This window comes from Crotalus tigris, unplaced genomic scaffold (genome assembly GCF_016545835.1).
Source record: "Crotalus tigris isolate CLP2741 ecotype Arizona unplaced genomic scaffold, ASM1654583v1 scf7180000024383.4638030, whole genome shotgun sequence".
NCBI lineage: Eukaryota > Metazoa > Chordata > Lepidosauria > Squamata > Viperidae > Crotalus > Crotalus tigris.
The window spans coordinates 4170754-4196335 of record NW_024100553.1 but is presented as its reverse complement, the minus strand read 5'-3'; the positions used below and the strand labels follow the sequence as shown (position 1 = coordinate 4196335).

The following is a 25582-nucleotide window of genomic DNA, read 5'->3' as shown; positions in this document are numbered from 1 at the left end:
GATTTGCTTGGGTTTTATTGTCATAAAATGCAAAACATTTTTTTGTAATTTTAGAAAATTGTCAGTATTTGGTTCAAAGCAGAAATTAGCATTAAGGTTTAAGAAAGAGCAGCACTGATTGAGTAATATTGTGTCCACAAAGTGATTTCAAAGAAAGGTACCACAGTAGTGACATGAAATGGGTTGGCTGAAACCGTAAGGTAGTGAATGTCAGAGATGGAGAGAGAGAGAAAATGTGAGATGTAAGGCATTAGTGCTCTACTTAAAGCATCTCTGAAATGGTTTCTTAGCACACTACATCATCTTGTGCCGATTTAAGGCAGTATTGGAATTTTGTATCCCGGATATGATAGCTCTAATCCCATTGGCTGCCTCAATGTATTGTGGAATGGCAACTCACAGAATCCCACAGCCAGGCTGCTGGAAGATTCTGGGTACTATAATTATGGCACATCTAGAAGGTGCCAGAATGGGGAGGCTACAATGCTGAAATGACCCACAGGTCAAATGCTTGGCCATGGTGAATTGGCTGTGGTGAATTGGCCGTGGCAAGTTGTCCCATTCTGCTGCTAGAAAGCCTTGCTATACTTTCTCTGCAGAACTCTTACAGCAGTTCTCATCCACAGTTACTTATTTCACAAAAGGGCTTGTGTAGAAGAACTTGCCACTGTGTTGTGACGTGTGTATGTGTGTGTGTGAGAGAGATGGGAGGGCATTTAGAACAGAGCTTCTCAATCTTTGCAACTTTACTTCTTGGAGTTGAAGTACGGGTGTCTGGGGAATTCTGTGAGTTAAAGTTCACACATCTTAAAGTTGGCAAGATTTAGAGTATATGTTTTCCCACCATAATCAGAAAGAGATGGTGTAATTTGGGGGGGGGGGCAGGGAATTCAAGGTAAAGATCCATCAGCCAGATTGTTTCCACCTCCATCAGTCGACTGACTCAGGATTCCAGCTGAGCTACTGTCCCATCTGATGGGTCAAGTGAAGGAAAAATGAAGCCAGAATCCTGTCCTGACCCAAAGGACAGTCTCAGTCCTTTGCGTGTTCCTTGCGCAGGGCCACTCGGACGTCGCTGCAAACTTTCCCCACTGCTTCAAAGAGAGGGTCGCAGAAGGTACGTATGCACAAGGCATAGCAGCGCCCACAGCACTGCACCTCTATGAAGTAGCTCTTGATGCAAGGCATGGCCCCCCAGATGTGGCAGAAAGAAACACAGGCAAAGAGGAAGCCCCAGAGCAAGGCAAGGGGCACCCCCAGTGCCCCTGATAGAATCCGGTAGCACCAGTACTTGCTGACAGTAAAGGTGGTGTTGCTGGCCTTCCACACTCCATCAAAGCTGTGGGTGCCCTCTGGCTCAGCGATCACATCTTCAAAGTCTACCTGGCAAGGTAGGAAGAGAGGTTGTGAATTGGCCAAAGCTTTGTTTCAGTCTGGAGAGTGTGTGTATCAGTGAGAAAGCGAGAGGGAGAAAGAAAAAGAAAGAAAAATAGAAGAAAGAAAAAAGAGAAAGAAAGAGGAAAAAGAAAAAGAAAGAAAAACAGAAAAAAATGTTAATGCTATTAAGCAGCCTTCCCAAACCGGAAGTTTTCTAGATCAGGGGTGTCAAATTTGCAATGTCACATGACGTGATGTATCGCGACTTTTTTGCCATTGCCGGCAATGGGGTGGGTGCGGTTTTGCTATGATGCATCCGGCCCATGGGCTGGCAGTTTGACGTCCTTGCTCTAGATGGTTTAAACTAGAACTATTGACTAGAAAGGAGGACTTGTGGTCTAATCTCTTATCCAAGGTAGCAATCTTCATACTATCCCAGACTTCTATATCCAAATCTCTTCCATCATGGGTAGCAATTTTTGTGTTGTTAAGCACAATACATTTTGGACATCTAGAATGCTAAAAGATTTTTTCTAGTTCTAGGGAAATAGAGCTAATAACTACCCAACAAAGTCAGGCTTTTAACCTCAAAACAGTGGGTATGATTTGGAACAAAGATTTTTCTCATTGGGGGGTGGAGTGGGGCTGTTAACTCTTACCCCTGAATCTAAGTTCCTAAACATATTCAGTATTTACTTCTGGCAAAAACCTGTGTTAAACTTGGTGGGGAAGGGTTGCTGTGATTGAAGAAGAGTTAACCTCCACCTCTTCTGCTTTTCTCTAATGAGCTGAGCTTTCAAAGAATTATTTTCCTTACAAAAAAGTCTGCTTGAGTTCAGCTATGTGTGTAATTCTATGTAATAATGTAATTATTATTATGCTATGTAATAATTCTCGAATGGATGGAATATCACCTGGTACTCAAATTGCAATCATGCATTTAAAGGAAGGTTTGGAGTAGATAACTACTAGGATCTTACACACTTCCGACCATAACTAACAGACAGACAGGAAAAAACTACTAGGAAGACAGCAATTAATTTGCATAGCTTTCCTACATGCTACTGAGAGTCTTCATTTAGGCAATCCCAGCCTGCCTTTCACCTCCAGACTTCAGAGCAACTTCCTTTTGGAGCTGTCACTGTTGAAATATGAATTTTGGAAGTGCCTCTTGTGGAGTAAAGAGCAGGTGAGTGACTGCCTCAGCAGGGGATAAGATCGGATAGCAGGGCGTGAAATCTGATTTCCCAGGAGCACCGTCTCAGAAAGTTCTCCAGAACAGATCTCATTGAAAGAATTGCAAAATCAGGGCAGGGCCAGATTTGCTGGTGAGTTGACCTTCCACCAGATATTAGCAGGCGGGGAATGGATTTACTATTCGTCTCAAGAACCAAAATATTTCATTCTTTGGAAAATAAGCATGATCAAGGACAAATTGAAGTAACTGTGATGGTTTAAATTATGCATTGTTTTTAATCGTTGGTGGATAACCTGGTTTTATCAAGAAGGATAGGTTAGAAGTGGTTTTGCATTATAAACAAAAATTCAAGTTAAAAGCTTCTAGGAACAGAGTTCAACTCTTCTCCCATTGTGGAAAGGATTAGAACAGTATTTCTCAACCTCAACAAGTTTAAGCTGTGTGGATTTCAACTCCCAGAATTCCCCTGGCAAGCATGGGGAGTTGAAATCCATACAGCTTAAACTTGCTGAGGTTGAGAAACACTGAATTTAGAACACTGCTGTAGTATATGATTAGTTTTAGGCTGATTATCCCTTCCCAAGTGTTATTTTTTAAAATTTTATCTTTACTCCATAATCCTTTTTAGAACCTTGTTAGCTTTCTTGCAAAGTGACCTAATCAGCAAAACATTGAATTAAAGAGAACTGCATTCTTTTCCTTTGGCCTTGATTAGTTTTAGGAAGATAAAAACTGCCATTAGATACCCAGAAAAAAAGGAAGGTATGGGAAGAAGAGGTCCTATTTTTTTTCCTCCTTTGTAGCTATTTAGGTGGATAATGTGCTTGCAGAACATTAATAATTAAAAAGGTAATTGTCACATATAATACACACAAGAATACTGTGTTTAAACTTTTATTTACAGTGGGAGCTAATTTTGCAGGCTCCTTAAAAAATTTCAAGGAGAGAATGGTCAAAAGCCTGTATTTTGAGAGCATGTTTTGATCCAGCTCACAAAATGGCTGCCATAGGACTGTTGCCTACTCACAAAATGGAGATTTTGTAGGTGTGAAATACTGTATAACAATTCCTGTTCATATGTAACAAGGATGCTGGGATTGCTATGCATCTTTCTCTAGATCCCCATAAACTTCCCATTGTCACTCTTAGTTGATCATAGTGGGTTGCTTGTTGTTATTTTTTTTCCTTTTTGGACAAAAAGCAGTAAATTACAGGGACCAGCTATTTCTACTTTCTAAAAATGCCTATGTAAGCCCAAAGGCACTCATAGAGATGGAATATTGGCCAGCTTATTTTGCAGCATTGCATTAATGGGGTGTCTTTGAAATCCTTCATTTGAACAGCTGGGACTGTAACCCAACAAAAGAGATATCTTACACCAGGTTTTCTCCACCCTGGTGGCTTTCAGATGTGTAGACTTCAATTCCCAGAATTCACCATGGCCGGCTGGGGAATTCTGGGAACTGAAGTCTGCATACCTTAAAGTTGCTAAGGTTGAGAAACACTGCCTAACACAGGGGTGTCAAACTCAATTTCATTGAGGGCTGCATCAGCATTGTGGTTGCCCTTGGGGGGGGGCGGGTGTGTGTGGCCAGGGTGTGTGTGGCCTACTGGATAGGTGTGGATGGAGTGGGTGTGGCCTATTGGGTGGGCATGGCCAGCTCTACATCGTTCGATTCAAGGGTGCCTGTGGGGCCTGGGCAGGAGTGGGACAGATCTGAGGGTCTCTGGCAGAAGAGGGTAGGACCAGGGCAAGTGCCAAGGCATGGTCCACTGGAGGAGCTGAGCTGCCTGCTGAAACCCTTCCGCTGGAGCCCATCAAGCCGGATATGTAAAGTAGGCGAGGGCCATTTGCTGGCCACTTCCAGGCGATGGTGCATTTCTTCATTCCTCACAAAGGGTGACACCTCCCCAGTATGCACCCAGGAGGTGGGGCCGATGCGGCAGGGGCCGGTTCCTCGCTGTTTCCAGATGGCCTTGTGGAGCTAAGACTGAATGCGTTTCAGCATAGATGGCCACCACAAAATTGTACATTGGCTCCTGGCCAACCTGGGCCAGGGCCAAGGCAGTGGGGGCCGTTCCCTCACTGTTTCCAGGATGGCTTCGCAGGCCACATGGAACCACTTCGCGGGCTACATCCGGCCCCCGGGCCTTGTGTTTGACATGTCTGGCCTAACACTAAGACTAGGATAGAACAAGTACTCTGAGGGTTGGGGATAATAAAGTCATAGCCCAGCTTCTCTAAAAGAAGCTACTTTGACGATCAGTTTGGGGTAGGTCACATTCTCTTAGCTGAATGAGTAACACATAGAAATGATAACATAAACTTTATCCCCTACAAAGATATGAATCTATCTCAGTTTTCAGTATAATAGCAAAGTGAAGGCATGATATATTCCCTAAAAAGAGGAAGGGGACAAGGAGTCAGCTTTTCCTTAAAATTACGGTAATTATGTTAGTGGAGAATGTAATGGTGATCCTCCGCTCCACTTCCCCATATCCTGCTAAACATAGTGAAGAGCGAGAATGGCATTCCTTCTCTTTCATTCTTGCTTCTCAATGGCATTGACCAATTGCTCTAAAGTCCTGCTTCTGTGATGCTTGGAAGAAATGCTGAAGAAAGTGCAGTAAGACTTTCTTAAAAAGTTGTCCTTCTTGTGACTTTATTCATTTTTAATTACGTTAGGCCTATATTTATTAATAATAAAGCCTTTTGTTAAGGACTGCAATAAAAATGATGTTTTACTTAGCCGCTATCTATCAATTGCATGTTCCTATTTCCGCATGACTGTCTTTCTCATCTGCCACTAGAGGGGGCTATTGCGCTACTGTTTTGTTTCTGGGCTTCCTCGAAGAGTCCAGGTTGGGCGAAAAGTGCTGGTTCTTGGCGGTGATCTGAATCGCCTTCAGACATTCATGTGAGAACCCCAGAAGTGCATGACGCCAACCACACCTTTTTGCTTACACATCTCACCCTCTTTTCTCTGTCTGTTCAATTGCAAACACTATCTGTTCTACTTTCTCTTTCCCTATCTTTCCAACATTTCCAGAATCAGTCATTGCCTGGCAAGTACGGGGAGCTTCCTTTGTGACTTAGCTTTCACGAAAGTGTTTCCATTAGAAAAAAAGAGTTTGAAACCCATCTAGGAAGCCCTGAAGGCTGAATGTGGCAACTCCTGATTACTTTTTGTCCCTTCCTACCTTTGTCATTGCTACTTTTCCTGTTCCTCCATTTCACCGTGGCCAGCTTGATTTTACTCAATATGATTATAATGTAGCTCAATATACAGAGTTCATACAATGTGCTAAATTCTAAACGCAATGAACTAAACTGTAAAACTAAACCACAATCTAGCTTTTAAAAATAATACACTTCTTGGGAAGCAGCCACTCTTTTTGGAGGTGGGGGAGGAGAGGGAGAGCATAGATTTATGCAGTACATGGTGTGAAGAATAAGGTTTAGCTTGGAGGAGTGGAAGCACCCTTCTCCTCTACATCTAGAGTAATATATGCAGCCCCAACAACTCTTTGCAGAAACATTATATACTATGCATTCACCTTCTGTAGTTTATATTATTGTAGAGGGTAGGGAAGATGACTTTGGAGAAAATATGCAGGAACCCCTATTACTTAGGCAAAAGGGGCCGAAGTATTTATTCTGTTATTCTCTGTTAAATCCAGACCCACAAGATAACATTTAGGGAATGGCTCAGGAAGACCGGTTCCTGATTCAATGAAGGAGGAGGAGGGGGGACAGCACAATCAAACTTGCCAAATTCTGTTATTATATACCCAGTCTCAACAAAAATACAGAAGTGTTAGCCTCCCTGTGGAATTGATTGATTTCCTGATCTGGTCTATCTAGTGAGACTGACTTTTTGCTTCTTTCTTTCCAATCTTCAGGGAACTTTGTGAAAAGAATCCCTTTCTGCTGCTGCTACTTTTTTGTCCCATGCCCCGGGAGATATATGCTCACCTTGACCACCTCTTGGTTGATCTGCTTGGGGTCTCTTTCCACCAAATCAATCTCTTTGGTGAGAGGGTCCCGGGAGTCAATCTTTTCCAGAATCACGTCTATTACTTCTTGTTCTTCTTGTTGGGCCATAGCTCTGGGTCTGTTTCCTGTTCAGGGTCTGTCTGTCTTTCTCTCTGAAAAGCAGCCACCAGTTGCCTCTGACTGTCAGGGAAGAACGGCTCTCCGCTGTTGCTGCCCCCCCCTCCCTTTTCTCTCTTGATAACTCTTGACAGCAGTTCACAGATAGAAATAGTTGCCACTGGAGCCAGAATGCACCTCCCTTCCAGTCAAGACTCAGTTGGTTTTTAGCTAGTCTGAATAGTTTACAGTCTAGGTAGTCTTTTCACCTTTATTTGTTAAAAAAAACAAGGTCACTACACATAATTATAGAACTGTAGATAAATCAGGGTTTTTGAAATGAAATTTAAATGTATTGGTTACCTGTGTCTCAGTCTGGATTATGTACATCTCATTCAAAATAATAATCAGCTGAAGGAAAAATAATTAGGTTATTTGAAAGGACACAAACAAATTTTCAGAGAGATGAAACTGGGAATATAAATGCATTTTTTCAAAGACACCAATTTATTTCTGTTGCAGTGCTATTGTCACTACTCAAAGGGGTTTCTGAAACCCTGCACAAATCTGCAGCAAACAAAATTCAGTGACTTGAGTTAATGGCAAGATGAACATAGGACCATGGTTCAGCAATATGTATCTTATTAATATATACTATGTTATGACTTTGTTTCCAAAAAAGGTTCTTGTTTTACACCAGCCCCAGGGCAGATTCTATTTGGAGGTCAAAATGACTCTTGTTGACTTGGCCAACCAAAGATAACAATAGCTGAAGATGGGGTATCTCTATCCAGAAGCTCAGTTTAAGTATTTTCTATTTCTACAGGCTGGAAATAAATAGCAAAAGCATTTGGGGCTTCTCAACAAATTTCGGGAAACATTTTCCAGTTTTAGAAAATTCTCTGGGTAATGGGGGGAAAGTACTCTGAGGGATCCTTGGTGCTCTCTGACCTTGGATGTTTTCTTGCAGACATTTCATTACCCAAACTAGGTAACATCCTCAGTGCTAATCCCTCATTTCAACCCTGAACTACAAATAATCTTTATTTGTAAAAAGTATTCTGCAAGCTGAGTGATACTGTCCTTCATAAATGGATTTAATTCAAGTTGAAGAGTCAATGCTTAGCTATTACTTACTTGCAAGTGAGTAAAAGAAAAATGGAAGGATGTGCAGAACTTTATTCAGCCCAGCTATTGCTATAAGATTTTCATAAGGAGTGTACTCGTGGCAAGTGAGAAATTGTAGCATCCAGATGAGGGAGGCTTAAACTTCAGTCAAACCTCACAAAATTCGTAAGTTATACAACCCCTTCCTCCTCCAGTCATTCACTAATTGCTTACACAACTTGTTTAGCCAGGTCAGGTAAATACCTTGTGGCTGCAGTGGTACAACATACCAAGTTTGGTTAATGTTAATGTTGATTAGTATAGGTTTCTGTTTCAGCGGATTGTGTGAATCCAACCAATATGGTTACTTTATGGATTGGTGTAAGATGCAAACTAAGAAAAGGGTGACCAGTTAAAGTAAGTTGTGTGAATGCAGCCTCTGTAGTTTTAGACAGAACCCCACCCCTCCCCTGGAAAGCAATACAGCAGGGGTGTCAAACTGCTGGCCCACGAGCCAGATGAAACCATGCCCACCCCATTGCCGGCAATGGAAAAAAAATCATGATACATCGTGACACGTCACGTGATGTGGTGAGTTTGATACCCCTGCAATATAGTGTAATAGTGTGCAGAGAACTGAACGAAAACCTCATTTTGGCCACAAGCATTCCTGCTGGATAGTTATTCACAAATCATCCCTGTTAGTAGAAGCATTAACAATATGCACCCTATGGTGCTAATTAGATAGGTTTGTTGTTATAGAAACAGCTAGTACATATCATGATATAATTATCTTGGAGTATGAGCTTAGCTCAGCCATAAATGAATGCTAATAGATACAGTATATTTGAAGCAAAAGCTAGATTTTTGAAGAAAGGCATACAAGACAAAGTTTTAAATAAATCTTGAAGAGGGAGAGAGTAGAAGAAAGAGGTTAGGGGAAGGAACTCTCAAACAGAGACTGATTTAACTTAGAATAGGTACAGTGAGAAACAAACACAAGAGATAATTGTCAAAACCTTTCCCCCTCAGCTAGCCCTGCCATTTGGTTAAAAAGTCTCTTAGGGATAAAGAGATGATGCAATCTCTGACACCCACAAACAACAGGTTTTCACCCAGCACTAAACAAAGCAATGGCACTTGAAATGAGTACAGCATGAACTCCCATCACTATGTACTGTAGTTAAATTTAGCAGCCACTGGTCATTTCTAGAGGGTACAGGACTCCTCTGCCAGGGAGGCAAGAGAAAGATCACAGGGTGGGTGTCCCCCGTGTGCAGCTGACTCTGGCATCGGCACCACCGTGGCCTCCTGCCAGCCCAATGCCATGCTTGAGAAAGAGAAATATGTGCTTGTAACATTAGCCTTGCTGTATGAGTGCACGCAGCTACTTTGCTGCCAGCCAAAGCTTTAGGGGACACCATCATGATGGGCACCAGCAGCTGTAGGCTTTACTATCCCCAGGGCAGTGGGCAAAAGAAATGTGGCATTTTAAGGTGTGGTCTTATCATGGAGATGTTTGTATATGCATGTGTCTGATTGGCTGATATTAGGCAGAGAGCAGAGGCAGTCATTAAATCCAAGGCACATGTACACGGACAAGTACCAGCCTGCATTTTGTATAAATAATTCTACTGCCATGAGGCTCTATTTCGGCCCCATCATGTGACTGGCGGAGGGGGGGGCGCGTTTCAATGGTCATAACTTCAAGGACCAGTTGTAACTCACTTTTTTCAGCACTATCATAACCTCAAGTGGTAGTTGAATGAATGGTCATAAATCGAGGACTACCTGTAAAGTTTAATTCTAGGCAGCTGTATTACAGGATGATTTAAGAGCAAAAATTGGGGGATTGCTCTGGCTTCATTTTCTCTTCCTCCCATTATTGTCAGCCTATGGAGTAACTAGCCTTAAGTATATTACTTAATGTATGATGGTGTGGTCTTGGTGTGGGGAGGAGGATTGGGGGATTTAGCCCCTTTCAAGTTGCCTGAATGATAGGTTGCTGCTGTGAAGGTGCCCTGCACTGGATCACTGAGCTGTATCTCAACATGGCTACGTGGGTTATCTTGGAAGTCCAGTTAACCTATGTCCCAATTGCTTGGCAGGCAAATTGGGAAGGTGCGGAGGTGGGGTTCAGACTGAAGCAAGAATTGATCACATGGTACATCAAGAAAATTCCCTCCACCCTTCCTGATTTGTCAGCTGGGCTATTGTTGGATGTAGATTTGATAGAATTGCATTCAGAAATGACCAAGTGACTGGTCACAAGAGCAGCACAGGAGCTGCCAGGAGCACTGAGGATTGCCTCATCCAGACCTCACCCTTTCACCGCACCTATGATCTGTCATTTAAGCTACAACAGGAAATTGGCAGACTTCTGGTCTGTTTCACCCCAGATTTCAAATACTGTAGATAGTTATTGTAAAGGAATGGCAGCCTTAGTAACATGCAGCTGCAGCCAGCAGTTTCCAGAAATATTCTGGTGAACAGTTGAAATACTGCTGGCATAGGCAAGAGAGTATCCCCACCAAGTAATAAAAACAGTAGTGATGGTCGTTACTTACTGATCAGAATAGGGACTGGTAACTCTGTTGTTAAGCAGTGCAGTCATTAAACATGATATCATGCAACCACGCCAACTTAGTCCGTCCTGTCAGGTTTGGGCTGCAGTTGTAACTGAATCACCATGGGTTGTTAAGCGCAGTGTTATATGACTGACCTGTGGCTTCCTGCTGGTTTCTCCATTGACTTTGCTTATCGGAATCCAGCTTGTGAAGGTTTCAGATGGCTGCGGGATGCTCTGACCGTTGTAAATGTGAGCCAGTTGCCAAGCATCTGAATCATGATCACATGACCATGGAGACACTATAGTAGCTACAACTTCAATGATTAGCCATGAATCTTGCTTTTCAGCACTATTGTAATTTTGGTCACTGAATGAGTGGTTGGTAAGTGAGGACTATGTAGAAAGCATTCACCTTGCACAGCTGGAAAAACCCAACTCTTTCCCAGTACATTGAGCTTCAGAAAGAGACTGCTAGTTCTGTGTTTTAAACTTAGATCTACTGCTCTTTTGAAAAATTGTATACAAACAAGTCAAACACTGTTCCAGAAGAACACAAGGCTCAAGTCCATCGGAAAAGTACACAAATGCCTGAAAGGTCTTGTCGGATGTCCCACTGGAACTGGGTACCTGATCTCTTCAGTAGCCCAAGCAAAATGGCCATGAAAGACAAGGCCCAGTGCTCAGAGGTGATGGGTTGTTCCCACAATAACCGAAGGAGAAAAGGAAAAACATTACTTTGAACCAAAACAGTGCAAGGGCAATGTAAGCTGCCCATGTGGTAGATGAATTGTAACAACAGTTAATGGGGTGCCTTTGTGCCATGGAATATGAGTTTTTGCCCCCAAGACAAAACAAGCAGAAAGGAAACTAAGCAAAGTTTATTGTTGTTCAATCTGCAGGTGTGGGGACTTAACATAATATTAATTCCAGTTATTTCTAATAAAGGAGGGGCTGGAGTGAATCATCTCTCAGAAGCGTTCTGGATTTGAAAGCATTTCCTTTGCAAACCTCACTCTTAAAGTATGTCTCATTAGTGGGATTTATTCCACCTGATGACCTCCAGAAGTGGTGGGATGACAACTTGTAAGAGAACATTAGATTGGGAATGGCTGAGCTGGTGGGCTATTGCCAATCTGTTATCCTGATCTTTTCCCAATGTGGATTTGTGTGATGTGGATTGGAGAGTCACTGAGGGATAAGAATTGAGGACTGAATACAGCTCAACTCTTGGGAGAATTCAGAAAGAATCTTCTGGACTCTGAGAAATGGTGGACCTTGGAGCAGAGAAGGCTTTGGCTGGCCACAAAATGGCTGCCATTGTTAGCATGGTACTGTAGCACAAAATATCATTTTATTAGAGAGCAAACTGGGGAAGCTATTTCCTAATAACCACCTCCAGCTTTGCAAAATATTGTTGGTTTTTGCCTTGGGGGGGGGGAAGAAGTGGCATATTTCAAAGAAAATTGTGTCCTGAAAGCGCTCACTATGTTTACTTTCTCACAATGCCTGTACGAGTCCTGGTGGAATAAAGAGAATGCTAAGATGGTGCTTTGCTTTGCCCACTTCCCATTTGACTTTTTTTTGAAATAGAAGAATGGGGGGGGGGTGTTGACAAAATAAGGTGATTCCCAGGTGATCAAAGCATTTTTATACCATAAGAACCACATAGCCTACTTCTGCCTTACAAAATGGAGGTGCATAGGCTTGGGGAAAGGACTTGCCCATTTTAGTTTCCAAATGGAAAGAAAAAAAGGAAGCATCATTCTGAAGCCCTGTTTGCAAATCTGGGCAGAGGAGAGGGGTTTGGAAAAGAAAAGGTGGGAAGAAGCATTGGGGAGTCTACCCTACCATTCATTCTCCAAGAAGGCTCCCTTTCCATTCTTTTTGCCTGTCATTCCCCACCACCACTCCAGTCCCGTATTTCAAGGCCTTGGTTAAAAAAGTCCCTTGGTCAGTCCTTCTGGAAATCAACCGTATTCAGTGGGTTGTATAATGAGACATCAGTGCAGCATAGATCTCGATGTAAGAATATCCTTGTATCACTTTTGAGTGACTGTGAGATAGATGGCACTGCAGCAGCGTCCCAGGCTAGTGAAAAGAGGGGCTATCAAAACATCCAAGATGCTAGCCCAGAGGGTGCGAACTGGAGGCATGGCCATTGTACACAGCTGAATGCAAGGCATCACACACCTGTTGTGGGAAGAAGAAGGGAGAATTTAAAAAGGTTGGCCTTCTAGACAAACCTTCCCTACTCTTCCTTAATTTACACTTCAGTAAACAACCAGCTGTTTCACCGAATCTATATCCTGCTTTTCTGCAATGTATCAGATAGCTAACAATAAGTGTAATGAAAATGAAAAATAAAAGACAACATAAAAATAAGAGGTATGCTCAAAACAATGAAAATTCTATTAAAACACACCTTAATGTTATGTTGGTAATTCAAACAAGTAATGCATGAACTCATACAATCAACATTATGGAGCTAGTTTGATCTAGTGCTTAAAGCGCACCAAGCTAGAGAGACCATGATTTCAAGTTCTGCCTTAGCCATAAAAGCTAGCTGGGTTAATTCAGGCAAGTCCCTCTCTCTCAGCCCAGCCCATAGGGTTATTGTAGAGAAAATAGGAGGAGGATGGGGTATTAGGTAAGTTCACCACCTTCAGTTATTTATAAAACAAATAAAGGCAGGATTAAAAAGAAAATTAAAAAGTGGGTAATAAGGAAGGAGCTGGCCCTTTGACATCCTTTGACAGGAATGCTCAAGCATGAGAGTGACAACGGAGAAGGCCCATCTTGTCTTCCTACCAAACTCTACGTAGATTAACCAAATAGATCAATTAAGCCTACTGTCTAGATTGTTTTGGACATTATTTTCCATTATATAACATTTTAATACTAGTATTTAATACTAGTGCTAAATTTGTTTTGTATTTCACACAATCATAACATTTTTATTTTGGATTGTATCATTTTGATTTGCATATTTTTCTAATTTTAAGAAATTCTTATGTTGTAATAAAGAAGGTTGGTTTATAACAGGGGTCTTCAAACTTGGCCCTTTTATGACTTGTGGACTTCAACTCCCAGAATTCCTCAATCAAGCACGCTGGCTAAGGAATTCTGGGAGTTGAAGTCCACAAGTCATAAAAGGGCCAAGTTTGAAGACCCCTGGTTTATAACTTTCCTTCTGCATACAACAAGGTTCTCTGTCCAGAACAAACAGATATATTTTCTTCCATGCAATTAATCAGTTTATATTACTAAAGTCCTTATTTGTTTCAGGATTATGATTCTTTTTGTGACTAATTTTGGTGACAACTTTGGAGTTATTGTTTTCCCTGAATACCCTGAATGTTTGCATTATTCTTATGGCAACTGTACCATAAGGGGCTGACGTTGCAAAGCATTCTGGAAAAATGCAAAGCAGACATCGAAAGTAGCCCTGGTGCTGGCTCATTTCTTTTGCTAATTCCTAATTCCTCAGAATGCCTTAATTACACAGCAGCTACTCCTTGTCTGTCCTTCAGTGCCAAAGTCCTTCGGTTAAGGGAAATAGTGACAAACATCTCAAGTATATACCAAATGCACTCACAATTCAGTCCAAGATAATCTTATACATATATTTGTCTGTATGCCCATGCCAACATGGTGTAGTAGTTACGTTCCTGGTTAGGGAGTAGGGAGACCCACATACTTTAAATCTTAGACTGGGAAAGTAAAAAAAAAAAATCTATCAACCAACTTGCACAGGGCCAACATGGTAAATTATGATTCATAACCTTCAGAGAAGATATCTTTATCTTGCTGTGAATTCCTTTGGGCTGAAAATAATCTCTCTCTCTGTCTCTCTCTCTCCCTCCCTCCCTCCCTCCCTCCCTCTCCCTCTCCTTCTCCAGTGAAACTAGCGTTAAGAATAGAGAGAATGTAGAATTGCTGGTGCATAATTTAATCTCCTTTGACTGTTCTACAAGAAGGCAATTGTATTTCTCACTCTCACATGGCATCTCTGGGTGACCATCTTGCATTGGAGATGTTCTTCCATGACTTTCTTCAGTTCCAGTCCCTCAACTCACGTGCAGAAACATAAGAGTTTTTCCAATACGGAACTGTGGAAATTTGCATGGGGCTGTCCTTTCTGAATTACATCTCAGTTCCTACAGAAGGAACTGAGATGTAGGCAAAGGGGTTTTTTAAGGGGTGGAGATATCTTGAGCCTAATGTCCTCACCCTGAATGGCCCCCTTTATTTCTCACCACTGTATTTATAAACTCTATCTTTAACTGAATCAGGGTTTGTTGAATTTAACCAGATGTGTAGGTTCATACAATGCACTTAGACTTAGCTATAAACTAGCCAACTGATTTTTCTCTTAGTATATAATGCAAACTTAATCCCTAGCAATTGTTTGCAATTACAATGGTGATAAAAAAGTAACTTAGTAATCAATCTTCTCATTTATGACTTTCATAGGTCTGTAAAGTAAAGAAAAATTGAACTAAGATTGTAAGCCCAATTGCGGTTTTTCTTAGCAACCACTTCACTTAATAACCAAATTGCGGCTTCAATTGCAGTTATTCAATTGCTAAATGAATACCTGTAATGTAATTTTCTTGCCAGGTTTTACCCCATCTCTCAAGTCTGTACAGTATCAGCCCTTGCATATTCCTTCTCCCACGTCTTTCTTCTATCAGTGCAAAGGGCACTGGAGTCAATAATTGGGTTCTGCTGTTGCTTTCCATGGATTTATGGCTACCAAAGAGAGACATGGGAAGGCCACTATAATGACTGGTTGCAAGTGAGAAGTTTTGGAGCCCCATACACAGTGTATAACGTCCACGTACTGTGGAGATTTCTATGGCCAATTGAGTATTTCAAAGCTTCACTCTGCTCATCCAATAACTAAAACTATTTTCTTAAGAAAAAAATCAACAGGTGTATTTTCCACTTGGCTGTCATATTGTAGGTTCATTCTACAACCTGTAGGAGAACTTGTTCCCATACAAAATGTCTCTTCCCTCTTACCAAGATCTAGACTGCAAAAACCCAGGTACCAATGAGTGCATCTGGTGCATCTATTGGCCATCTAGATCTTGTAGTCCAGATCTGGCAGCTCTGCTATGTCTGCTCTGCTGGTATGACGTCTGAGGTGTGGAGAGGAGGTGGTCTGAGAAACACAGTAATGCAGGAAAAAAGAAAAATCAGACACAGATGTGCCATGGGGCAGAAGGTGATCTAGGAGATGGCTGGTGGAGTCAGAGTCAAGGAGGCTGAGAATCTATATGTGGTGTTGGTTGGTCATCTTTGTTCAGATCAGCCTTCCATAATCTGCTTGTGATTGACTGAGTTAGGGAAACTTTCCTCTTTGTGATTGCAACATGTCATTTATGATGCACCTAATATCCTCTAAGGTAGCATGCAATAGAAGGAAGATTGGTGACAGTCAGGAATTGATCTTTCCAGGCCCTTTTTTGTATTGGATTTACACAATGCAGATGTGGCTGGCTATTGGTAGCTTGCTGTGTTGTATAAATAGAGCTAGTGAGGTTATTTTATGGTTTGGTGTATTATATGAACCCAGACAAAATAAAAACTCTAAAAAAAATTATTCTTCATTATATTAACATATATAGATTAGGTAGTTTTTTTTTTTTTAATGTCAGTCTAGAAGTGGATTCTTTTTATCTTCTTCAGGAATTTTTTTTTACTCCCCATTTGAGTTCCCAGTATTGGCTTCCTAGAGGTCTCCTATCCAAATCCTCACCAGTTCTGTCCCTGCTTATGTTTTTCAGAGATCAGTCAAAATCAGCTAGTGTTGCTGTTTGCTTGTCGGTATACAAACTGAGGTGATTAGATTAGTTTAGTAAATCATTATCATGGATCAGAAAGTTATACAAAGATAATGTATAATAATTATACTACCCATATGGATGCAAGTAACCTAAGAACTATCATGGCCTATTGCAGGGGTAGGCAACCCTGGCTCTTTTATGATTCATGGACTTCAACTCCCAGAATTCCTGAGTCAGCTGACTCAGGAATTCTGGGAATTGAAATCCATGAGTCATAAAAGAGCCGAGGTTGCCTACCCCTGGCCTATTGCAATGGTTGATAGTTCTCCTACTGATGATTAAGAGGTTGCTTTGTTTTTAAACCAACCAGGAGCACAGGTTGGCTAGAAGCACCAGTAAGTCCAAGTGATGTTAGGAGACAAAACCAAAAGAAGATGCTCACCAGATATGGAGACAGCCTAGGCAGGCAAAGAGAAAGCCTGAACACAAAGAGACTGGCACAGCACAGAGCAGTGAGATAATACGGTAACACCAGAGGCGGGAGCTCTCAAAGGTGATGTCGCTCCAGGTCCAAATCCGATCAAAGGTACGGAATGAGGAAGGTTCTGCAAGGATGTCGGAGAATTCCAGCTACCAAGAAGAACGGGAATTTGGTTACTAAGGCTTCCTCACTGGACAGATTAGATTAGATTAGGCCAGTGGTTCTCAACCTTTCTAATGCCGTGACCCCATAATATATTTCCCCATGTTGTGGTGACCCCCAACCACTTATACATCACCGGGTGCCAGGGGTGTGGCCAAAGAAAATAGGAAAAAAATGGCGGATAGCCTTGTTTGGCGACCCCTGTGAAATGGTCGTTTGACCCCAAATGGGGTCCCGACCCACAGGTTGAGAACCACTGGATTAGGCAGAGCAAAGAACCTGGACTCTGGTTATCTGTGTTTGTAGACATAGTATTGTCAAGCTCTGTTCTGCAGGACATAACCCAAGAAGCAAGAGTCACGCAGACATTAAGGATTTTAATGCAAGAATAAGCACAGAATTTAGGCAACTGCAATACAAAGCCCCAGCCCTAATTTATTAAAGAGTTCATTGTGGTGGAGTCTCTTTGAATCTCTTCTTCCTGAGCATTAGCAGCTTGGACTCAACTGCTAGTTATGAAATAAATTACTAATAAATTCCATCCCTTTCTCTGTTCACTATGTCTAATATTCCTCCTCCTTTCTGAGGTTCCCCACAAATACAGGGTCAAGTGAGTGTGTGTGGGCATGTATATATGAAAAGAGAGAGAATGACTGACTACTGATGGACTTTGAGACATATTATAAGAAAATCAATCAGGAAAGACAGAACATTTGGGGCTGAAGTAGGGAAACATAAGTAAGCCTGCATTTCAAAAGTGGGAGGAGACTGAGTTTTAAAGAGGACATAGCTCCCTTGCTGGATAGCATGGCTTCTTAGAGCTGTGTTCTTATATCTTGGACATCCCAAACATGGTTATACTTTGGTTCCCCTTCTTACCTTTAGATGTTGGTTGATCCCATGTGGATCTCGGGGATCGGTTTTGGGTGGTATGTTGACAGAGGATTGCAGGAGCATAGTAGTTCCTGGTTCTTGCAAATGAGGGTCTTCTAGGTCTAATTTATACTCCGCCAAGTATTTATCACTGATCATCTTGAGAGTAGCTCAAGGGTTTTCAGAATGGCGGATCCAGGGATGCTGTCAAGTACCTCCTAATACATGAATCTATGGCACTTTCCCTTTTTACAAACACTACGTCTTATTTTCCAATTATCCTCCCTGTCTGTCTATCGTGCCTCCTCACACTATTTCATTGCTTTACAGGAATCTGACTCCAGTTCTATTCTCAGCTTCAGCCAACATAGACTGGAAGGAAAGGCCAGTCAAGGAGGGTGGATCTTGGCAATTGCACACCCCCATCTGGTATTTTCAGCTATGAGGCAAGCCACATGTGTAGGGACAAGGGTTATAAATATGCCACTGTCCCAGTGATCCTTTGCTGGGAGATGGAAATGGGGGGAAGAAGATAGGCCAGCTAAATATACCCGAAGCCAAGCTATTCTTACAGCTGAGATTAGGATGGAGTTCCATGGATTAGAGCAGAAGAATTCCAAGGCAGAATAATTATGCTGATGCAGCCAAGTGGGTTTCATCAATGTGGGGTGCCATCTAATGGCCACTGAACTCCTTATAGATTTACAGAGTAATGCAGAAGTGAAAAAAAGATGTTTTATGCAGAAACTGAACGAATCCACATAACAATAATTAGGAATACAGTAGTTCGCACGTTATTTGAATTCATGTACTGTGCAAAGCCTTAGTTTATTAAAAAAACTACAATTGATCAGGTTTACAGAATGTGCTAAACCATAGATTATGGCTTAAAGCTAGAATACTTAGGCTCACATAATATGCTAAGCCAGAGTTCCCCAACCTTTTTGGCTTTGTGGCCCGGCCAGGGGGAGGGGGAGAGAATGGTTCCACACAAGTAGTAGGCAAGCATGCACATACGCGCAGCTCCATTTGCGTAATTTCTGTATGTATATATATATATATATATATATATATACATATATATATATATATATATATATATATGTAATTTCTGTACATATTGCAATAAATGTAAATATACATATATAATTCCACACATTAGAGATTAACTATTTTTCACTCCTCTTATAGAAGGAGATTCAGGAAGAGGAGAAATATTCAGACAATAACACAATAAACAAGAAGTAAGATAATAATTATTCAGAGTTATTCAAAACCAGCAATATTAATACAACTAAACCTTCAGTTTCTAAAATTGATTCATTGTGTTTTAACATTTTGGCGTTCTCAATATTAGCATCCCAAAGCCATTGATTAGTTATGAATCTCTTTGTGCATACGTTTCTGCACACAAATGTACCCCAGAGACGCTCTTTCATTAATAAACTTTTAAACAGAAACAATTCATCCTTGATTTTCTATTGGTTTGGAAATTAAAGAGCCATTTTATATTGAATAAAACATTTACTTCTTGCAATCTGAATGCTGATCCTATACTTCAGTGATGGTGAACCTTTTAGAGACCGAGTGCCCAAACTGCAACCCAAAACCCACTTAGGTATAGTTGGGTGCCAGGTGGGCGTGGCCCATTGGGTGGGTATGGCCCATTGGGTGGGCATGGCTGTGGTAATAACGACAGACTGGGTGGGACTAAAAAGTTCAATCAATCAATTCCAACTTTGCAAGATCTTTTTTTTCCCGCGAAAAATTGAAATTGATTGAACCTTTTTTTTTTTTTTACACGGCGGCGGAGGCCTAAAGCAAAAAGGTTTTATAAAACTCAGCTGAAGGCCTAGGACTGGGGCGATGGCACGCATGCCCACAGAGAGGGCTCTGCGTGCCACTTGTGGCACACGTGCCATAGGTTCACCACCATGGCTATACTTGTTCTTACAATGTGGGCCAGTCACTATTTTTTTATCACGATTTATCTCACTGGGTTGTTGTTATGAAGGTAAAATAAGGGGAGAGCTCCGTATCAGCTTAAACTCCTAGATAATGTTTTAAATAAATAAGGACAATAAATACACCTATTTATCTGCAGGGATTTGTAAAGGGGTCCCAGCCCCTCTTGTAATATATAGAAATGTTATTTATGAAATGGCACATAACATAGAATTGAGTTCAGTTATTTCCTAAGCAACCTTATGGGCTGCTTTTTCTTGGAGGAAGGGGTAATACTAAGAGTGCATCAGGATATGATAATATTTTTGCTATGTGACTTAAACTATTCTGTGGATCTGTTTCTCTCTAGCAATGTTATGGAGTCGAGTTAACTAAATCATGCTTTGTTCTAGTCCTATGTGCATATTTGCTTTGGCAATTTGATTGTGATTTGGTTCAAAGCATCAGATTGACTCAGATGCTTCCAGATTGGTTCATATGATTGCATGTACCATGTAATTTTTCTGAACTGAACTGACTTTTTAAATTAGATTGATTTGGTGATTTAATTTAAAGCTTTGAATTTGCTTGACTTTGTAAATTGAATTTGCTCAGCTACATCCATTGAATTAACTTTTGAAGAAGAGCTTCAAAAGAGAAGAAATGTTAGGAGGCATTTGAGGCTGCTTGAGGCTTCATCTTCTACCTACATGTCTGTTATGAGACAAGGATTGTTGCGTCCTTGGCGGGAAAACAGACACGAGAAGCAGCTGGAGTTCTCAGTTTCTTTTATTCAGCGTTCAGCTTACAGGAAGATGGCTTCAGCCTCGCCCAAACGCCTCGCAGCCTCTTATATAGGCAACTCCCGGGTAAATGGGTTACTTTTCCCGCGCCAGCACCCGCGCATGCGCACGGCGCTGGCGACAGCCTGTCTGGTCCCGGGCAGCTTTGCACCTGCCCGGGACTGCCTGCAAACGCCCGAGCCGTTTGCAAAGGCTCGGGACATAACACCCCTTTCCCCCGGGCTAAAACTACTACCAACATACAACATTTATTTTATATGACATTTTGCTCCCCAATGTTCCCACTGTTTACTGGCTTTTGCTTTGCCAGCAATGTTATGTAGTCTTCTAGGTACTTGGGAGATTTCTTTGCTCTCTGTGACCTTCTTAGCTCTGGATTACTGGCATAAGTCCCCTGACTGGAGGGAGGCGTGAGCCTTTTCTCTCTATTGTGCCCTGGTGTCTTCCAAGGACTGTGCCCCGATGCCTGGCCTGCTTGCTTGCCCACCGGGCTCGTCAGGCCAGGGCTTCTGTTGCTTTGTGACCTGGTTGACCTGCCTAGCTGTAGACCCTCAGGCCCCTTGAAGTGATAGCCGCTGCTGGGCGTCTCTGTAGGACCTCCTAGGTCAGTCCAAGACCTGTCAGGAGGCTGTCCATTCCCTGAACCCCATTCTGTGTTCGGGCTCGTGTGGGTTTCTGTACTTTCCCAAAACTCAGGTGTTCCCTGATTTGTGCTAGGGTTGTTGTAGTCGGGACTTGGTTCCTCGACTAGCTCTGTGTATGTTTGACCCCCTGTAGGATTTGGGGTAAGGTCAGGCCAACCTTGGGAATTGTGTGCCAGCTCTCTTGCGGGGAATGATTTGTTGGGATGCCCCCGGGTATCCTCCGTGACTGGAGTGCTGTGTGACGTATGTGGAAAGTGAGTATGCCCCCGGGGTGACTCCCTGGCTGGAGTAGGCGTGAGTGCCTGTTGTGTGGGTAAGCTCCATGACTTCCTTTTCGGAGCAATTGCGGAATCTTGGGACGAGCCGTTTGTGGCTCCCTCAGTGGAGATGGGCAGTAGCTCTTGCCCTTCCCTTTGCTCCAAAGGGTCCCTCTCCCCCCCTGGAAAAGACCCAGGAGTCTCAGCAGAAAAGTCTCGCCTAGAGCGAAGTTGGTCGATGTGCCGACGTAGGACACGACCGTTGTCCAGGGCAACCTCGTAGGATAGAGGACCTGTGATCCTGGACACAGAAGCGGGGACCCATGTATAACCAGGCCCGTAATTGCGAGCCCAAACCGGGGCACCCACAAGTAGTTGTCTAGGTGCCCTAGGATGTGAGGTAGATGAAGGCAGTCTGTCCGGATGCAACCGGTCAAGTTCTAGTAGTAAGTTGGCGCCCCCAACGAAGTTCAGCTGGGACTTCTCCCTGTAGAAGTGGACGGTGTGGTGCGATAAGAAAGGAGAAAGTCAGCCAACCTGTGATGCCAGTCCCGTAGGTGAGTCTCTTCAAGGCGTCCTTTGCGATGCGCACCATGCGTTCAGCCATACCGTTGGTGGACGGGTGAAAAGGCGCAGACGTGGCATGACGAATCAGGTTTGCCTGTAAGAAAGCTTGGAATTCGGAGGAGGTGAATTGAGGGCCGTTGTCGGACACAATGACATCTGGCAGCCCGTGTGCAGCAAAAATCCCCCTCAGTACCTGAATAGTCTTTGCAGTGGTGGTGGATGAGACAGGCACAACCTCAAGCCATTTTGAATGGCTGTCAACAAGGACCAAGAAGAACTGGCCCTGAAAGGGCCCAGCGTAGTCAATGTGCACCCTAGACCATGGGGACTGTGTTTCCTCCCATCTATGCACAGGAGCTTGGGGCATCTCTGGGCGAGATCGTTGGCACAGGTGGCATGCGTGCACCTTAGCCTCAATATCTTTATCTAAAGCAGGCCACCACAAGTGGCTGCGTGCAAGAGCCTTCATACGAACAATGCCAGGATGACCCTCGTGGAGGGATTCTAAGACCCTAGTCCTCATTGAGGTGGGAATGACAACTCTGTTTCCCCAAAGCAGACAACCCTGAGAAAGGGACAGTTCGTTTCTTTTGGACCAGAAACTCTGAAACTCAGGACTAGGGCAGTGCTCAGGCCACCCGGACAGGACCCAGGAGCGGACACGTGAAAGTGTGTGATCTGTACCCGTTTCAGCGGTAACATCCCTGGCACTAAGAGGGAGCTCGGGCAAGGCTTGGATTGATAGAATGTTGACAGCTGGCGCGGGGTCAGCTTCTACTACTGGCAGAGGCAACCTACTGAGGCCATCAGCATGGCCCATTTCTTTCCCAGGCTTGTGGAGTAATGAAAAATCATATGCAGACAAGAAAATAGACCACCTAAGCATTCTAGGGGAAATGATGTGGGGAGTCTGCTTACGTGTGGTAAACAGTCCCAGCAGAGGCTTATGGTCAGTGAAGACCGTGAAATGCCTGCCATATAGAAAATCGTGGAATTTTTTAATTCCAGCAACAACAGCCAGAGCCTCCCTGTCTATCTGAGCGTAGTTGCGCTCGGCAGAAGACAGTGTTCTGGAGTAGTATGCAATAGGAACCTGAGTTCCATCAGACCTGAGGTGACTCAGGACAGCTCCAACCCCGTAGGGGGATGCATCACAAGCGATGCACACAGGAAGAGACTCGTTGAAATGTGCAAGAACACTGTTAGAAGTGAGCAAGGCCTTGACTTCTTTAAAGCAAGCCTCATGTGCTTGTGACCACAGCCACACAGCTTGTTTGTCTAGTAGCCTGTGAAGAGGCTCAGCTACACTAGCTTTATGTGGAAGAAAAGAATTGTAGAAATTCAGGAGGCCTAGAAGGCCTGAAGTTCGGCCTTAGACTTTGGCCTGGGTGCTTCTAAAATAGCAGTTAGTTTGGATTCAGCAGGATGAATCCCAGCAGCATCAATTTTGAATCCCAGAAATTCAGTAGAAGGCACCCCAATCTTGCATTTGTCTTTTCTGAGCTTGAGGCCTGATTCCCTGAATCTTAACAGGACAGCCCTAAGTCTTTCAGCTAGAATGTGTGTGGAGTCTCCTGCAATCAAGACATCGTCAAAGTAGGGGCAGACCCCTGGTATACCTCGTAGTGTGTTTTCCATTACGCTTTGGAAAATCCCAGGAGCGACATTTACTCCAAACTGTAGCCTTTTTACTTTAAAGGCTCCCCTGTGGGTCACAATGGTCTGAGCTATGGCAGCATCATCATCAACAGGCAGCTGTTGATATGCTTGAGCTAGGTCAAGCTTTGCAAAAACACGCCCCCCCTTGAGAGAGGCCAGGATGTGACTGACCACAGGAACAGGATAGGCATGTTGCTGCAATGCCTTATTGAGTGTGCATTTGTAATCAGCACAAATGCGAATGTCCCCATTTGCCTTTAGAGGCGTGACAATGGGGGTCTCCCACGGGCTGGAATCAACAGGTTCTAGGATTCCCTGTTGGATTAGTTTGTCTAGTTCAGTGTCAATCTTACTTTTTAAAGCAAAAGGGACCCTTCTTGCTTTAATCCTAATGGGAGTGACAGTGGGGTCTAGCTTTAAGGACACAGGTGGTCCTTTGAATGTGCCCAGCTGGGGGCTGAAAACATCTGCAAATTCTTTGCAGACTTCCTGTAGGTCGAGTGTTTGTAAGCTGTTGAGTCCTGTGACGTGTATCCCCAGGGCCTCAAACCAATCGAGTCCTATGAGACTCGTTCGTTCACCCCCTACTACTAATAAGTCTAGTGGACCTTCAAAACTCTTGTATTGCACGTTAAGGGTGGCCTCCCCCTTAACACACACTCTTGAGTTCTGAAAATCTGTTAATACAATATCAGAAGGCCTTAACTTGGCCTTAGACCCACTTCTGGAACAAATCTTCCTAAATGTATGCAATGAAATGATGGACAGGGCAGACCCTGTGTCTAGTTCCATAGATAATGGAACCCCTTGTAGCTTCACGTTGAGTGACAGCTTTTTCTTCATGGGCTTGTGTGTGCCTGTTCTACAGATGCTTCTTCGCGAAGCGCAAAACCCTACCCTATTCTGGCTGGGGAATCTGGTACCTTTCAGGCGTTCTTCTTGGGGTTGTGCCTTTCGTCGGCTCAGACACACAGCTGCAATGTGCCCTTGTTTGCCGCATGCCCGGCAGGTAGCGGAGCGGAACTTGCAGTCGGTTCTTCTGTGGCGACCTCCACAGCCGATGCACTTGAGCGGAGCCGAAGAGCTTCCCTTCTGGTTCTCTTCCTTCGCGGGGTGTAGACGGTCGACTTCCTCGTCCGGATCCTCCTCGGAGTTTCGTCGGACGTCTTCCTGGTGCACGGACGCACCCTCTGCACTGTTTCTGATCGGCCGCATGTTTTTGATGGCGCCGCCTGCTGCTTCTTCTGCGGTGACTTCCCTTAAGGCGTCTTGGAAGGATAATTCTTCCTTTGCGAAAAGTCTTTGTTGTAGCTCGCGATGCCTTAACCCACACACGAATCGGTCCCTCAGTCGTTCCTCGAGGTCCTTGAACTCGCAGGGCTTGGCGGCCTTCCGTAGCGCGGCGATGTATTCCTTGGCTGTTTCACCGGACTGTTGATCCCTCTGCTCGAAGGTGTGGCGCCATGAGATAACGGACACCTTGGGGTGGAAGTGCTCTTTCATCAGCTTCTTCAGGTCTGCGTAGCTTACAGACTCTACTGGAACAGGTGCTGCAAGGTTTTCTGCGATTTCGAAGGCGTCTTGGCCGCAAACGCAAAGCAGGGTGGCGGCCTTCAAGCTATCTTCCCTCACTTGGTTTGCCTTGAAGTAGTTCTCCATTCTGGATACGTAGGACTCCCACCGCTCTGGATGTGAGACGTCGAATTCCGAAAGCCTTCCGATTTTCGCCATCTTCGGATCTTCAGGAGACGGGTCTATCAGCCAGCCTACCCCCGAATGCGCACCGGATTGGCGGGCAGCTGCCGAGTCGACGCCGTTCCTCTTCCGCCGCTCAGGACTCCTTGGGTAAGCTTACACTTCTTCCTTTCCAGGTAGTGCAAGGCATCCCACCTTCGTCGCCAGTGTTGAGTCCGTGGCGGGAAAACAGACACGAGAAGCAGCTGGAGTTCTCAGTTTCTTTTATTCAGCGTTCAGCTTACAGGAAGATGGCTTCAGCCTCGCCCAAACGCCTCGCAGCCTCTTATATAGGCAACTCCTGGGTAAAAGGGTTACTTTT

At 43.6% G+C, this 25582-nt stretch overlaps 2 protein-coding genes across 2 annotated transcripts; both read right to left on the bottom strand.

Moving 5' to 3' along the window:
* On the bottom strand, positions 1 to 6811 carry LOC120301441 (caveolin-3-like). The gene is made up of 2 exons (XM_039328694.1): positions 6552 to 6811; positions 1 to 1383 (listed from the first exon to the last, which is right to left on the bottom strand). The coding sequence occupies exons 1-2, from the start codon at positions 6678 to 6680 to the stop codon at positions 1033 to 1035; spliced, it is 480 nt and encodes a 159-aa protein (XP_039184628.1). The 5' UTR covers positions 6681 to 6811; the 3' UTR covers positions 1 to 1032.
* Positions 6812 to 11207: 4396 nt separating this feature from the next.
* On the bottom strand, positions 11208 to 18075 carry LOC120301440 (caveolin-2-like). The gene is made up of 3 exons (XM_039328693.1): positions 17659 to 18075; positions 16579 to 16766; positions 11208 to 12534 (listed from the first exon to the last, which is right to left on the bottom strand). Exons 1-3 carry the CDS (start codon positions 17809 to 17811, stop codon positions 12384 to 12386), a joined length of 492 nt encoding a protein of 163 aa, XP_039184627.1. The 5' UTR covers positions 17812 to 18075; the 3' UTR covers positions 11208 to 12383.
* Between the last annotated feature and the right edge of the window lie 7507 nt (positions 18076 to 25582).

Excerpts from the sequence above, each read along its gene's own strand:
- LOC120301441 (XM_039328694.1), bottom strand. The coding sequence starts at position 6,680 with ATGGCCCAACAAGAAGAACAAGAAGTAATAGACGTGATTCTGGAAAAG. Across the intron at positions 1,384-6,551 it reads TCAACCAAGAGGTGGTCAAG|GTAGACTTTGAAGATGTGAT; the intron begins GTGAGCATATAT and ends CTACCTTGCCAG.
- LOC120301440 (XM_039328693.1), bottom strand. The coding sequence starts at position 17,811 with ATGATCAGTGATAAATACTTGGCGGAGTATAAATTAGACCTAGAAGAC. Across the intron at positions 16,767-17,658 it reads GGATCAACCAACATCTAAAG|CTGGAATTCTCCGACATCCT; the intron begins GTAAGAAGGGGA and ends TCTTCTTGGTAG. Across the intron at positions 12,535-16,578 it reads CTAGGCTGTCTCCATATCTG|GTGTGTGATGCCTTGCATTC; the intron begins GTGAGCATCTTC and ends TTCCCACAACAG.